This window comes from Anopheles arabiensis, chromosome 2 (genome assembly GCF_016920715.1).
Source record: "Anopheles arabiensis isolate DONGOLA chromosome 2, AaraD3, whole genome shotgun sequence".
NCBI lineage: Eukaryota > Metazoa > Arthropoda > Insecta > Diptera > Culicidae > Anopheles > Anopheles arabiensis.
The window spans coordinates 75,544,894-75,558,608 of NC_053517.1; the positions used below are offsets into that span (position 1 = coordinate 75,544,894).

At 43.3% G+C, this 13,715-nt stretch overlaps 3 protein-coding genes across 3 annotated transcripts in view; 1 reads left to right on the plus strand and 2 right to left on the minus strand.

Moving 5' to 3' along the window:
- The window catches only part of LOC120906481 (unconventional myosin-XV), a 37,373-nt gene extending 27,825 nt beyond the window's left edge, over nucleotides 1-9,548 (minus strand). The window contains exons 1-2 of the mRNA XM_040318204.1: nucleotides 9,014-9,548; nucleotides 1,103-1,290 (exon numbers count right to left, since the gene is read on the minus strand). Coding sequence (XP_040174138.1) covers nucleotides 1,103-1,228 — 126 coding nt within the window. The 5' untranslated portion in view covers nucleotides 1,229-1,290; nucleotides 9,014-9,548. The remainder of the gene's footprint in view (nucleotides 1-1,102; nucleotides 1,291-9,013) is intronic.
- A 113-nt stretch (nucleotides 9,549-9,661) lies between these two features.
- LOC120906485 (probable tRNA N6-adenosine threonylcarbamoyltransferase, mitochondrial) lies at nucleotides 9,662-12,464 on the minus strand. The gene is made up of 5 exons (XM_040318215.1): nucleotides 12,382-12,464; nucleotides 12,164-12,298; nucleotides 11,964-12,097; nucleotides 11,437-11,904; nucleotides 9,662-11,367 (listed from the first exon to the last, which is right to left on the minus strand). The coding sequence occupies exons 1-5, from the start codon at nucleotides 12,429-12,431 to the stop codon at nucleotides 10,898-10,900; spliced, it is 1,257 nt and encodes a 418-aa protein (XP_040174149.1). The 5' UTR covers nucleotides 12,432-12,464; the 3' UTR covers nucleotides 9,662-10,897.
- Nucleotides 12,465-13,105: 641 nt separating this feature from the next.
- Nucleotides 13,106-13,653, plus strand: LOC120893255 (anaphase-promoting complex subunit 13). The gene is made up of 2 exons (XM_040295047.1): nucleotides 13,106-13,294; nucleotides 13,398-13,653. The coding sequence occupies exons 1-2, from the start codon at nucleotides 13,283-13,285 to the stop codon at nucleotides 13,626-13,628; spliced, it is 243 nt and encodes an 80-aa protein (XP_040150981.1). The 5' UTR covers nucleotides 13,106-13,282; the 3' UTR covers nucleotides 13,629-13,653.
- The last annotated feature ends 62 nt before the right edge of the window (nucleotides 13,654-13,715 follow it).

Genomic DNA, 13,715 nt, shown 5'->3' on the forward strand with positions numbered 1-13,715 from the left:
TTGGCATGTCTTAAAAGTACAGGTTTAACACTTTATCACTTCATACATTCGGCGGTACGTCGTCCGGCAGCAGCTTGTTGCGTGGCGGTCTCCTGATTCTGGCCGGTTGCTGTCGCACGAAACTTTCTTTTCCCTCGCTGGGAGAAAGTTCACTGACCGTTTCCATGCGCCGCTGGCGGCGCTTGATTCGCTGCGGCAGCAGGGACAGCGACTGACTCGGCGAGGGTGTGCCGCCTCTTTGCCATGGTTCCAGATGGAAGCTAACCGTCCGCATCCAGAACCGTACCGGTGCCGAAGCGGAACGGAATCTACTTCCGAGATACGTGTTCCAGCCTAACCAACTGTTGTTACCGTGTTGGCTGGAAAATGACACGTGTGGCACACAACTTCGCACAAACTTCAGGAGTTTCCCAGTTCCACTCTAAGGTCAACTGCACGCGCGCACCAACGCCAACACTCACTTTTGCTTTCGTTCGTGATAATGTTTCCAGTGCAACTGTGCATCCTCGGGCCGCCAACGCCAGACCAACCGGAGAGATGTGCAATTGCAACAGAGTGCAACCTTGCCTGCAACCGTTTCGCTCTTGCACTCCCTTTGGGACACCCGTGCAGCCGATGGTGCAAAAGGAACATGCTCTTTTTCGTACCCGTATCAAAGAAAAACCCGAACACCCGCTCGATCGGGTGGAAAAGTTGCGCGCACGCATTTGAAACTAGTTTGACCAGCCGCAAACGCGAGTGTGAGCGGCCGTGGGGTGCAGTTGCAATTTTCCTATTACTGCGCGTGCAGTCGCAACAGAGCAAACGAGAAGCCACTCACACTATCACACACACGAACACAACAATCTCTTGGAAGTGAGTTTGGAAAACGATAAAAACGGTTTTTTTGTAGTTGTTTTTGTGCAGTGTGTACGTGGGTGCGAACACCATAATAGGCCCAAATTGATCGCAAATCTGCATTTTGCACTGCTGCCAGCTTTTCGTTATCTTCTTCTTCTTCTTCATCTTCTTGCAAGCCGCTCAATACGTGCGTGAGCCTTTTCTCTCGCCGCTCGCGTCAAACTTACATGGTTAATGATGCGCGCGTTTGGAAACTACCTACCTTGCCGTTGATAAGTGCCTGCACGATGATCATCTGAGCGGCACGATGCACTTCTTGGATCTCCCCCGGCAGCGGGTGGCCGAGGCCCGGATCGAACCACACCAGATCGCCCGTCGACCAATCCATGGTGACCGGTTGTACCTTTGATACCGTTGCTGTATGTTCGATGTCACTAGGTTAAACGAACCCTGCGTGAAGAAAGAGGTAAAAATAGATGTCGTAAAAGTGTGGCAATAGAAGGTTTCGATTTTTTAGTTCATTGTGTAATGTAACTCTAATATCGATATCTTTAAACACCTAACCACTCACTCAACACATCACTTAGTGTGAAGTCAACTTTAATCTGGAGCATTGCTTATGAAATGATAAATAAAAGTTCAATATGGGGGCTTAACGCAAAGTCTTTTATGCCCTACAAGCCCTGCTTATGTTGCATAAGGAATAATTTTGAAAAGTTTAAACCCTTTTCTATATAGTAGAAAAGATTTGTATATACAGTTTTGAAAGGTTTTATTTGTTATCAAAAATTTAACAAAACTAAACTATTACATAAATACCGAATGTAAGTAGAGTAACATAATATGTTATAGATACATCGGCATAGTGTTGCTATATGAAATGCGTATGCGGATAAGATGGACATGTCTCGTAACTACATGAAAAGGGTAATTTTCGAATAATTCAACAATGCAGCATCTAAACTCAAATTAAAACAACAAATTTTAGAACATTTTCAGCAAAATATATGCAAAATTAGTAAAATTCACGAACAAAACAAATTTTTAATTAATAATAAATTTAATTAATAATTAATAAATTTTTAAAGACTACTGCGGATCTTATGCTCGGTAACTTGCATTGTTTATATTTTCGGAAATTTTATTTCATGAATGAGATGTTGTGTTAATATGCAAAAAAACTGGCGAAAGAACGAGAATGAAAGCAATAAAAATCTTGTTCTTTGGCGGTTTTTGAATCCTGACATCAAGGCAGGGAAGTCGGACACTTTGTCGTAGGGAAAGATGGACACCGAATTTGTTGATTTATTTAACTTCTTATATCATTTGGAGATAAGTAGATTCCATTAAATACCTGAAATAAGATTATTAGGAAGATGTTAACCATCCAGCAACTAGAGAAAGTATTGAAATAAGCGAGAAATGAATCACCGGTCATAATAACATTAATGCATTATGTTATTATACGCTCCATGCTGATTAGGTACTTCACGTAACCTCACGTAAATATCTTGTCACGACTTGGACAACTTTAATCAACAAAAAAGAGGCATTGATATGATCATTCAGCAATTGAGAAAAGATTCTTCTTCTTCATTGGCTCAACAACCGTTGTTGGTCAAGGCCTGAATGTACCCACTAGTGAAGTGAGCTTGTCTTTCAGTGACTTATTTTTACCATAGCACAATAGACAGTCCTACGTATGGCGGCACGGTCCATTTCGGGCTTGAACCCATGACGGACATGTTGTTAAGTCGTACGAGTTGACGACGATGTGTCAAAATAGTATAAACCTCTTATATTTCCAACGTTTTCTACAGGTCCACATCTTACCCTTTATGGTGTCCATCTTTCCCATATCAGGTGTCCGTCTTACCCGAACATTTCAAAACTGCACGAAAAAACTCATGTTTTTATTTCATGAAAAAACATAACAATCTATAGCAACTTAAAAGTTTCAACACATGTGATGATAAAACATGAGTTTAAGATGATGTATGAACATTTTCATGGTCGTTGCATTTACAAATCCATAGATTTTTAAGATTTTTCTTAACGTTGAAAAAGAAAACAAAATGTAGGCCTGTGTGCATTATGTGACCATGTAATTGTAAACAGTATCGATTGGGCTAAGCATTCCTTTGGCGAATATACTAATTAAGCATAAACCTGTTAGTTGCTTTTTTCATCCCTCAAAACTCTTACCTAACCGTAGTTAGCCCTATTTGTGAGCTTAACAAACTGGATACATTAGTTTGTTCGTATCTTCGTCTTGGTAAAACTACCATGTCATTTTTTTTCTATTACACAAGCGAATAGTCAGTTCTTGCTACGTGGAAAAGGTGCGATAAGAATCGAAGCTCGAAGAAGGCCTTGTGGGAGCAGTCGCTGTCATGGATTTTTATCGGATCCATTTGACCTTTTAATATCAGCAAATAAGCATCAGTTTATCCCGAAGGCGCGACAAATAATGTATCATAGGTATAGGTATGTGAATGAGTGGGCTTTTTTCATTATCTCAAGACGGACATCTTCAATCTCATGATATACTAACGTATGTGTTTGAATGTGCTTCAAACGATTCAAATCAAATTTTGCCACAGGCTTCAGATCAGGCTGAAATACTACAAACAACAAACTTCCTAGTACCATAACTTGGAGAAGTCTCGTGGCGAATCTCGAACGAAACGAGCCCATCATACGAAGGATTGTCGTGCTATGCTATTTTTGTTAAGCATTCAGTCACAAACTAAGCCAACCAAGCCCATAAGTAAATGAGTGAAATATAAATCACATTACAGAATAACAAAGTAAATGTCAATGGAATAACAGAGATATCTTTTAGAGTCCCGAAGAAAATAACTGCTAAAGCAAAAATAAAAACAGCTATGAAGCATATATTTAGCTATTGATTTTAAAACTTATCCAATGCAGAAATTAGTTGATCAATTGTATGATCAACAAAAGTCCTGCAACGATAAACTCATTGCATTCGAAAGTATGAACATGCAGATATATCTCAGTTACGCATGGTACACTCTAACAAATATTTGTAGTTTATCACTGCTTATTTTTGGATAGGAACAGTGAAGATAATTGTAAATACTCAGCGTTTTATTTGTAGTATATTTTTTAAGGAAGGTATAATTACTACAACACGATCAGAAGAAGTAGACTCACACTGGTCAGTTCATTAACCTTATCTACTTTTTCCTCTGTTTTGCATGATATTTTTGCTCCAAGCCCGTGGCGTGATATGCATATGTACAATCGTAAACCACACGATGATCACAACTGTGACGCATGCAAATATTTGTTTGCCTGTTATCTTTAATTGCTCTTTTAAAAAATCATGCATATCGAACATGCATTTACGAAAAACATCACGATAAACCTTAAAACCAATCCTCCAAACAGACGAAAGACTTTCCTGCGCCCTTTAGTTAGGCAGCTAATTGATTGAAATATCAGCATTTTTTGTGTGTGTGCAACCACTGCAAAACGCTGCAGAACCGATGCTAATCGCGCATTCGCATGAATATGTGGCATAGGCATGATAAGCAGATGAGCCTGAAACCGCGTCTAGACGCGTCGAACAGCACACAACTGCCCGTGACCGGCTCTTCGCGAAGCCCGCAGCCCGTTAATGAGGCCACTCAGCTAGAGGCAAAGGGAAGGGAAGTGCAAATTGATCAACGATTTTGTTTGGAGAAAACTACGAGCGTCCATACAAATCGATGCTGTTCAGCAATCGGTTCGCGCCCGCCGGAGCTTGTGAATCGGGCGGAAAGTAAGAGAAACTTCGTAATCTAGATTTTAACATTTTTAGGAACGGAAAACAATCAGTGTGCTTTTTGTTTTGTTGGTCTGTTCAGTTTTCAATTTAGTGTAGCTGGAGATTTTTCGGGAGGGTTTCGCTCGGGAGGGACGACACTTACTACGCAAAAGGGTGCGTCAATGTTTGGTGCCAGTGGAAAGTGGAAGGAAATACAGAAAAAAGAGGAGTGGAGGAAAAAGCGCACAACTCTTTCAATTGTTTTCGGGGGGGCGTTTGGACAGGGTGTAAAAGGCGGGATGTGGGATCGAAAGCATTTTGCAACATTATTAGCTCTAATTGAATTAAACGCACGGGACAGATGCAAACAATGTCCACAATTACTGTTTATTGTTTTGTACTGCTACTGCCGCGCGGAGTTATCTAACTGTCCGATCGGCCAGCGATCGGTGCCACAAAACGGAGCGGTTAAAGGTACGCTCGTTAGGGTGGGTAACGGCCTGTGAACATATTTACCACGATCACGGAGCAGTGCGGGGAGTGCTTTGAGTAGCTGCAGATAATTAGATAATTTCTATATCGCACTGATAAATAAAACATTGAAATAGTGTTTTATGGTACTGCTTTGCCGAGCCACCGTTTTGTAACATTGGAGTGGACGCTGGTGGTGCACTGTGGTATAATCATTGTTTTGCTGCTGGTGCTTTTCTAACGTTCAATTTAATGTCTACGTTGTATTGCAATGTTATTGAATTCTTTTTTATATATTTTATTTTATTTTATTTCATTTAATCATCAGAGGCGAAATAAACCCTTGAAATGCTTTGGCGAAACCTTCATCCACATACACATCCTAGCTTACTAGCAATCAGTCGACGACGAAGACCGATCGACGAGTAAAAGTGAAACAAAAACCACTCCACACTTGACACCCAATAAATCTCGATGGGCGTAGTCGCTGCAGGCGCAACAAATGGGAAACGCTCAATGTTAAGCCGCTAAAAGCAGCAAAACGTTTTACGGCTTCGCCTTGCTATTGACGAAAAAAAAAACATCAGAAAGCCTATATCTGTGCCATTGGTGCTTTATCGGCGTCATATCTTTCAAAGCGATCTGCAACAAATAGTACCGAAAAAAGGCCCGCGCGCTCCATTTCAGCTCCACCGACACGCCATTGTTGTGCACATGCTGTTGTGCACCACCCGAGTTCAAGGACGTACCTGCGCTGCTGGTACGGAAACGGTACCGCCAAACGGAAAACACACCGTGGAAAAACTGTGGCACAACACAGCAATAGGAAAAATGAAATGAAATGAAATAAAGCACATCCGACCTCGCCCCCCGAAATGTAGACGGACACACATTCCTTCCGCTCGCGTTCCAATTAAAACCTTGGCCGTGACGCACGAATGGGCAGGGCGTACCATAAGCGAGGCACCTGTGCCATCTGAGAGAGACTGGGAGAGAGAAAAGGAGACAAACTGAAACTGAGTAAGAGATAACCAAAAACACAAAAACCGGAACCATCGAATCTCCACGCCGATCGGTGATCTTCGCTCGAGCTTTCGATCCTACCCGCCTGGCATTCGATCAAGCCAGCCTGTGTCACACATAAAGAGAAAGTGTCCACACAATCACGTTTGTTTTCATTTGCATAGAAATGCCTGCATACCGAACCGTCCCCCGGTGTACGTTGGGCTGCCCCGAGGCAGTTGACGGCCATTGTCCAATTTTTGGACGGGCTGTGATTTCTACTAAAAACGAAAAAAGCATCCAAATACCACGTACTTGACAAGTGGGGTTCAAAATATGCGCCTCATTTCAAGCGCGAGCTGTCTTTTCCCTTCCCAGGACAGCCCACGACCGTGTTGGGGATGATGTTTATACTACGTACGTATTTTGTATGCGCGATCGCCATGCGTGTATTGTGATAAGCTGCGCATACACAAGCTTTTATCTACCCTTGGGCATGACCCGCATACACAGTTATGTGTCACGATGTTTTTCCCGTTTCCGCATCCCCCTCATGTGGGTCGTGTTACCTACGGGTGGTGGTGGTAGTGGTGCTAGTTCGCAACCTGTTAACGTATGCATGGACCTGAGAGTCAAGGCAAATCGGCAAACAGAAACAGCGGTAGCAGTAGGGAACTTTCGCCACGGTCTAGGTCAACCACGCCACCACGGTGGCTGTGTTGGCTGTATTCGACACATACACACACATACGTTGGAGCACGCGAAGCGATTCGGTATTTGCATATTGATCTTTTGGGTATGGGAATGAGGAAAGTCTTTACAAAGAAAAAACACAAAAACGACTTATGATTTCACCAGCCAAGCACGTGCACACGTACGATAACAAAATGGTAGGAAGTAGCACCCCACACATAGGCACATGCTGCAACGGGGGTATACTTGAGAAGCATGGAAGCATCGCTAGAAGATGGGCGGTACGAGTACAGAAACAATTATTAAGTGCTGATTGACATCACTTTGTACATGGAGTTGCAGCTTTCTACTAACGATTTCATTAGCAGGAATGTGGTGAAATGCTGCATGATAGCAAGCAGTTTCTAGGTACTTTTTAAGCGCGGGTTTTTGTTGATAGTTGAATTGTGTCTTTAGCATTATTTGCTGACATTTTCCAATAGCTAAACAAAACAGAAGTTAAATTGCTACACCCATCTACAATTAAAATTCCGCCTTTCATCAAGTGGGAAGTAAATGGCACGCATTAATGAATACCCTTTTACCAACAATATCCATTTCGCAAGAGCATCGTTCTGCACACAACAGCAGCGTGCTCGGCCACGTTCTGTGTCCCATTTAAAGGTGTACATATTTTATGACGGCTTAATTTATGGCGTGCCACCATCGGGCCACGATTGCCAAACACCAAACGCGGTGCCAACTCGTTTGGTGCTGCGCCTACCCGCGGTTCTAGTCCTTGCGCGACCGATTTGCGTGCACGACAAAATGTAGGGTGCCGCCACCATGCCGCGCCCGATTGCCGCGACCGTGCCAGCAGCAGGTTCGTCGCTGCCACCATCGCGCAAGTCTAATGATTGCGCGACGGTGTAGAAATCGATCGATTGCACGGGTGTGTGAGCGGAGGAGTGGGTTAGAGCGGTCCGTATTTGCTCACAACGCTGGTGCGTTGTTCATGGGACAAAAATTCGGCACACATACACACACACTCATAGAGATATACACACGAAAAAGGGAACCTTGTCACATTCCACCTTTTCACCGCAGAGTGACTGGGTTTTAGATGCCGTGACGTTTCCATACGAACTTTAAGGGTATTTCAGGGATTCGGTGTACCATTTCGCAAGTTGCCGAAACCAGTTCAATCAAGTCAGAAAAAAGGATATTACTCAAAAATGCCCTCTCCACTTATTTCCATATCAGTGGCGCGCACTATCAAACGTTCACTTGGAAAGCTTCCACGCGGCCGTTCGCACTCTTCCCTGTCGGCCCCGACGCGCTTCGCATGCGCATCAACCGATCCGGCAACATTCCAGCCACCTCGGATAGCCACCACCCAGCGATGGAGGGGGCCGCCTAGTAGTGTTGGCGCAAAAGTGGCACAAGACACGAAACAATTTCTTCAATGGAATTCCATTCTGTTTATATGTGTTTCTCGCTGCTCGCTTTATACGTGGTTCGGCTGGGCTAGGATGCTGGGAGTGCCCGCTTACATCGATCGTTGTTTTCTGCTTCTTTGCTATCGCTTCTCTCCTTCCTCTGCTGTTACTTTGCGTTGGGCCCATGTGTGTGTATGTGTGTGATGGCTTCACTCGCTCCCTCTCTTTCGCTGTCCGCTATGTGTGTGTACATATACACAAGTTAAAGCAGCGGAGAAAAGGAGCGCTGGGAAAGATCGAGTGATCACTCAGGTAAAACACAAGACGTTAGAGAGAGCACAGCATAGAATGGGGTAGCAACATCATGCATACCGTTTCAGCCCCCGTTAAAAAAGATGGATACATGCGTGTGTGTATGTGTGTATGTGTGTAAGTGTTTGGAGAAGGGAGATTATACAAGAATTTGTCACGTCACTTGTTTTGGATCTAATCCGTTTGGGGTGGCACTGGGTGACTTTTTTTGTTATAACTTCCACACCTTAGGTTTGTTAAATATTTCCACCACGCTTACTACTCTATACTATCCCTTCGCCACCATTTGTTAGATTCATGCAAGACCATGCGAAGCGTTAGTAGATGATGATCGCACGATCGAAAACTCCGGATGGAATCTTCAACTGGCACACTTCCAAAGACAGCTCATGCAGCCATTTCGCGTCCGGAAAATAGCAAATGATAACGCTTTACCAAAACCTTTCCCGGGACAAATATTAACGACACACACAAAAACACATAACTTGCTGATGACACTCACATGTACGGCATGGCAGAGCGGATTTTCGAATCCGCCAACTTTCTTCTCACGGGGTATGTGTATGTGTAGTAGTAGTAGGGTCGTCAAACTCTTCTTCAATTTTCCTGCTGCTCCCAGCGCACTGCTACGTATCTTCACACAACCTCGAAAAAAATCGTCAAACTGTTGCTCACAAGATCTATTCACTCGATGCGTTACGTTCTCAGCACGATTTCACTGGGCATCCGTACGCCTTTCTGCCTTCGTTTCACGAAGCGCACCGGACAGCACACAAACGCGCGAGAAACTGCATACGTAGCACATTTAGTTTGACCGCAAGCGCTGCGCAGCGACTCGCCGCGCCACTCCGATCCCGGGGCGGATTGTGGTACGCCGTTGCCTCTCTATTGCACGGTGCGCAAAAGCGATTCTACCCCGTCACAAGCACGAACTGTGTGTAGCCACTGCTGCATTGAATCATATTTTTTGTATGTATATTGCACGCAAAGAAAAAGGCACCAACGATCACACGATCAAGCAATGGAGCGAAGAAAAAAAAACTTCACACGAGCAACTCGGAACTTTTCAGCTTTATTTGAGGGGTTGGAGATGGTCTTGGGGATGCGCGCACACACTTTACCGAAAAATAATATAATTGCACGGGAGTACTGCTTGAAACTTGTTTTCGTAGCTAGACTTTATTTCGCCTGTGACCGCACCTACGTCACGTCATACAAGAAGGGCCGTTTGGGACGATCGCACTACCTGATGACCGTACGCTGCGGATTTGTTCACCTGTTTGATCGTAAGGGCGATACGGGTTTGTGAGAATCGATCGGAGGAAACTTTTGCCTAGCTCCAGCCTCTTACTGCCCGGCCATCACCAATACATGCGCACCGTGCCACAACATAGCCATGCACACAGACGCAGCTATGCTTTGGTTTAAGGTGTTGGTGGGTGTTACACGAACTACAGCAGTGTTTATATCAAACAGGTACATTGCCGACTGGTTTATGTTTTTTTAACGCCGTGGAGATGGTAAAACTGAACCTTTTACAAACGATTGCATGTGCGAGGAATAAAATTGGAATAAATGTCTAGTGTTGGAATTTTACTTGTGTAAATCATACTAGTGATTTTGAGTCTCAGAGCTACATTTCTACGTAACTTAGATCAGTTGTTTTTAACTATTCCTAAAGCTAAAATAGCTAAAATGGATCGTATTGTCTTCTAGAAGTTGTACGTTTTAAAATTAAGCACAAAAATTGTAATTGAATAAAATGCTTTGATGCAAAGTTTGATTTTTGATAATTTTTAAAACATTAATAAACTCAAAAGCGGCAACAATTTTGATCATGCTTGAAAGAACCATTTTAACGAAACAAAATTCGAGCAGTTAGCCCGACGAAAACGATCAAAACTCGATTGTGCCTCTTTTTTCTAGATGGTCGTATTTTTCAGTTAAAGTTTAATAATCAACCAATAAGCCAATAAACTAAACAATGTTATTCTTCTTCTTCTTCTTATTTGACACAACAATTGTTGTCGGTTAAGGCCTGTCTGTACCACTAATAGGCTTGGCTTTCAGTGACTTACTTATTACCATAGCAAGATAGTCATGTCCTACGTATGGTGGCACGGTCTATTTGGAGCTTGAACCCATGACGGGCATATTGTTAAGTCGTACGAGTTGATGACTGTACCACGAGACCAGCCCGATATTATTACCGGTTAAAAAAGTATAGTACTAAATGTTGTGAGGTGACAGAACATTCTTGCATTTTATGACGCATTTACGACTAGGCAAACAATCCGTGTTTATTATGCGCGTTTTTAAAGCTGTAATAATCGTGTTTACTGTTTCTTTAGAGTTTACTGTCTAGTAACAAAATTGCTCCCCATTACTAACTACTGACTTCTTCTTTGCCTGGAAATATATCGACTTTAGCCCACTTGCATGCTATGTTCGCTTCTTTTACATCATCGATAAGACTATCGCCGATAGGGCACTTTCCGCTTATATCAACCTGCTCGTACTTCGTCGTCATTTCGGCAGTATCTTTCGCCAGCAGTTTCTCCATGCCGTTCCACGCTATCATTGTGCCGTTATCGGTGCACAACTTTTTCGGTGGCCGGAAGGTGCTGTACCCAAACTGGGCCGCCATCGAGCTGAGCGCATTGAATATAACGTCATTGCAAGCCACACCGCCCGAAACGACTAAACTGCGGTGTGGTTCGGCATCGGAGAAAAGTTTGCGCCGTTCACAGTACTCAATCGCGCGCTGCGTTCGGTGCAGCATGTGCCGTGTGACTCCTTTCAAGAAACAAGCACAAAACGCTTCATAATCGGGCAGCAAAGCATCAGGCGCAAGATCTGAAGGGTGAGAAACAACAAAGATTACTAAAAGTTAAACTACAATTTCGGCTTATGCCCATCACTTACGGAGGGTGGATTCCCGTTCGAGTATGTGTCTCGTGGCGGTATTTTTCAGTCCGGCGAAACTGAACTGACAGTCACGATATTTAGAAAGTGGTAGCGGGAAATCGTAAGCAGATGTGTCTTTTGCGCAAGCCTGCTGGGCGGCTGCTTCAATAGCCTGACCACCAGACATTTGCGCATACTTGGCCACGTTCCGCAGCTTCAGCCGACGAGCGATTTTATCCAACGCTTCACCCGGCGCATCGTCCAAGGTTTCGCCGAGCAGTCGAAATCGTGCAGTACTCTCCACAAATACCAGCAACGAGTGACCACCGCTTACCAGCAGGCAGAGAAATGGATACGGGATAGTAGAGGTCATTCGGGCCATCAACGCGTGTGCTTGCATATGGTGTATGGGAATGAGCGGTTTGTTGTAGGAGCGGGCGATATGTTTCGCATACCTCATCCCCACTATCAGACTGAGAGGTAACCCTAAAAGATAAAAAAAAAATTATATAAACCGTATCTCAAGCGAAATATCTTCTACACACCAGGCCGATTGGTGACAGCAACTGCATCTATATCGTTAGGAGTCATATTTGCTAGTTTAAACGCATTTTGCACAACGGATTCGATATTGGCACGGTGGATGTCTTGCGCTACCGGTGGAATGATTCCACCAAACCTGCCAAGGCATTTCGATGCTGTAGATACATTTTACCATTACGTGTGTGAATTCATATTTCCTCACCTCAAGTGACTGCTTTGCTGGGAATGAATGTACTCTCCCAAAACTGTCCCATTGCCGGTAACCAAAGCTGCCCCGGTGTCATCACAACTCGTTTCGATTCCCAGCACTACCGGGGAGGATTGTGTTGCCAAATGTCTGAAAGAAGGCATATACAGGGTAAATAAATAGTTACAAATTATTCGTGTATGTGTCTCGATGAATGATGGAAGCTTTCATACCTGTTTACTGTCCTAAAACGAGTAAATTTAGATAAAACTCTGCGCATCATGTTCACACATCTGTTGTTTGTTTTTCGACTACAGAACGCGATCGAGTCCAAAACAACCAATAACATTGTCAAGATTTATATATACATGCTCTAACATAATTTAAAAAAAACATCATGTAGAAGAGTAATCGAAATAATTATGAATAAGTTTTATTTTGAGTGCTTTTAAATAGTATGATATATAGAGAATAAAATAGTTCACGTAGTATCAACGCTTTTAAATTTAGATACAGTAGGTGACCGCTAACTGGATGTGTTTTAACTGGAGTGCTTTTTAACTGGAGGTTCTCTAACTGGAGTTACTCTCAGTTAACGAACACTTAAACGTCAAAACATGAAACACCCGGAATCTCATGAAGAGAAATTTATTGCAATTGTGCATTTTTCAAGCAAATTTAGGGTCTTTTGCCTACGTTTGCTATTAATTTATGTTATTACACGAATTACTATACTTTATATCAACATAAATGAAAAAAAAGTTTGGTATGTTTATTCCAGTCAACGCTAATCAAAACAATCAGCCCATAGAAACGTCATTCCAGTTAGCGAACATTGTTCGTTAACTGGAGCTTGTTTACCTCTCAGTTAGCGGTCACCTACTGTAATTAAATCAAAACAAACCACATCAACGACCACCTTCGCTATATACAGCTTGTGCGCGTGCGGTTTGACAGCGATGGAAAATTATTTGGCATTGAAGCAAACAAAAGCCACAAAAAAAGTGGCGAAAGTGTTGGGCGATCCACAAAATTCTGGTCTGTTCTTGCAAATCTAATCAGCTGTTAGTCATTCGTACCAGCGGCCCTGCTATCGTTTTCGGTGTGGTGAATGTTAATTTGTAATAGCTTCTAATGGATAGTGAGGTAAGTGTGTAATTTGTGCAGCTAGGGGAAGATTGGTTATCGCTGGTATGTTCTTTCCAAATGTAATTATTTTTTTCTTTTTTCGTTGTTGTGATATCTCTAGCCACCATTGGGCGGACGCTTGGTCGATTTGGTGGACAACGAGTGGATTGCCGACGAGCTGCCTTACGACCACATCCAAGTGCCTTGCGATAAGCTACCCGATCCCGAGGCGGACAACGGTGACTCGCATCTGACGCTGAAAGAGCAAGAGCAGAAATGGACTGATCTGGCGCTGACATCACTGGCACCGGATTTGTCCGTTTCCGAGCAGGTTAATTTCCCTGGTGTTTAGCGTGTAGCGTCTCTCGATTGTGCTGCACCGAACTCGGCACCCTTGTGTGCTAACTACATGATACGGCTTATACGCGTGTTATTTACT

Bases quoted from the DNA above. Each gene is read 5' to 3' on its own strand.
- LOC120906485 (XM_040318215.1), bottom strand. From the start codon at position 12,431: ATGATGCGCAGAGTTTTATCTAAATTTACTCGTTTTAGGACAGTAAAC. The intron at 12,299-12,381 runs GTATGAAAGCTT...GCCTTCTTTCAG, and splicing joins CGTTTTAGGACAGTAAACAG to ACATTTGGCAACACAATCCT. The intron at 12,098-12,163 runs GTGAGGAAATAT...ATGCCTTGGCAG, and splicing joins CAGCAAAGCAGTCACTTGAG to GTTTGGTGGAATCATTCCAC.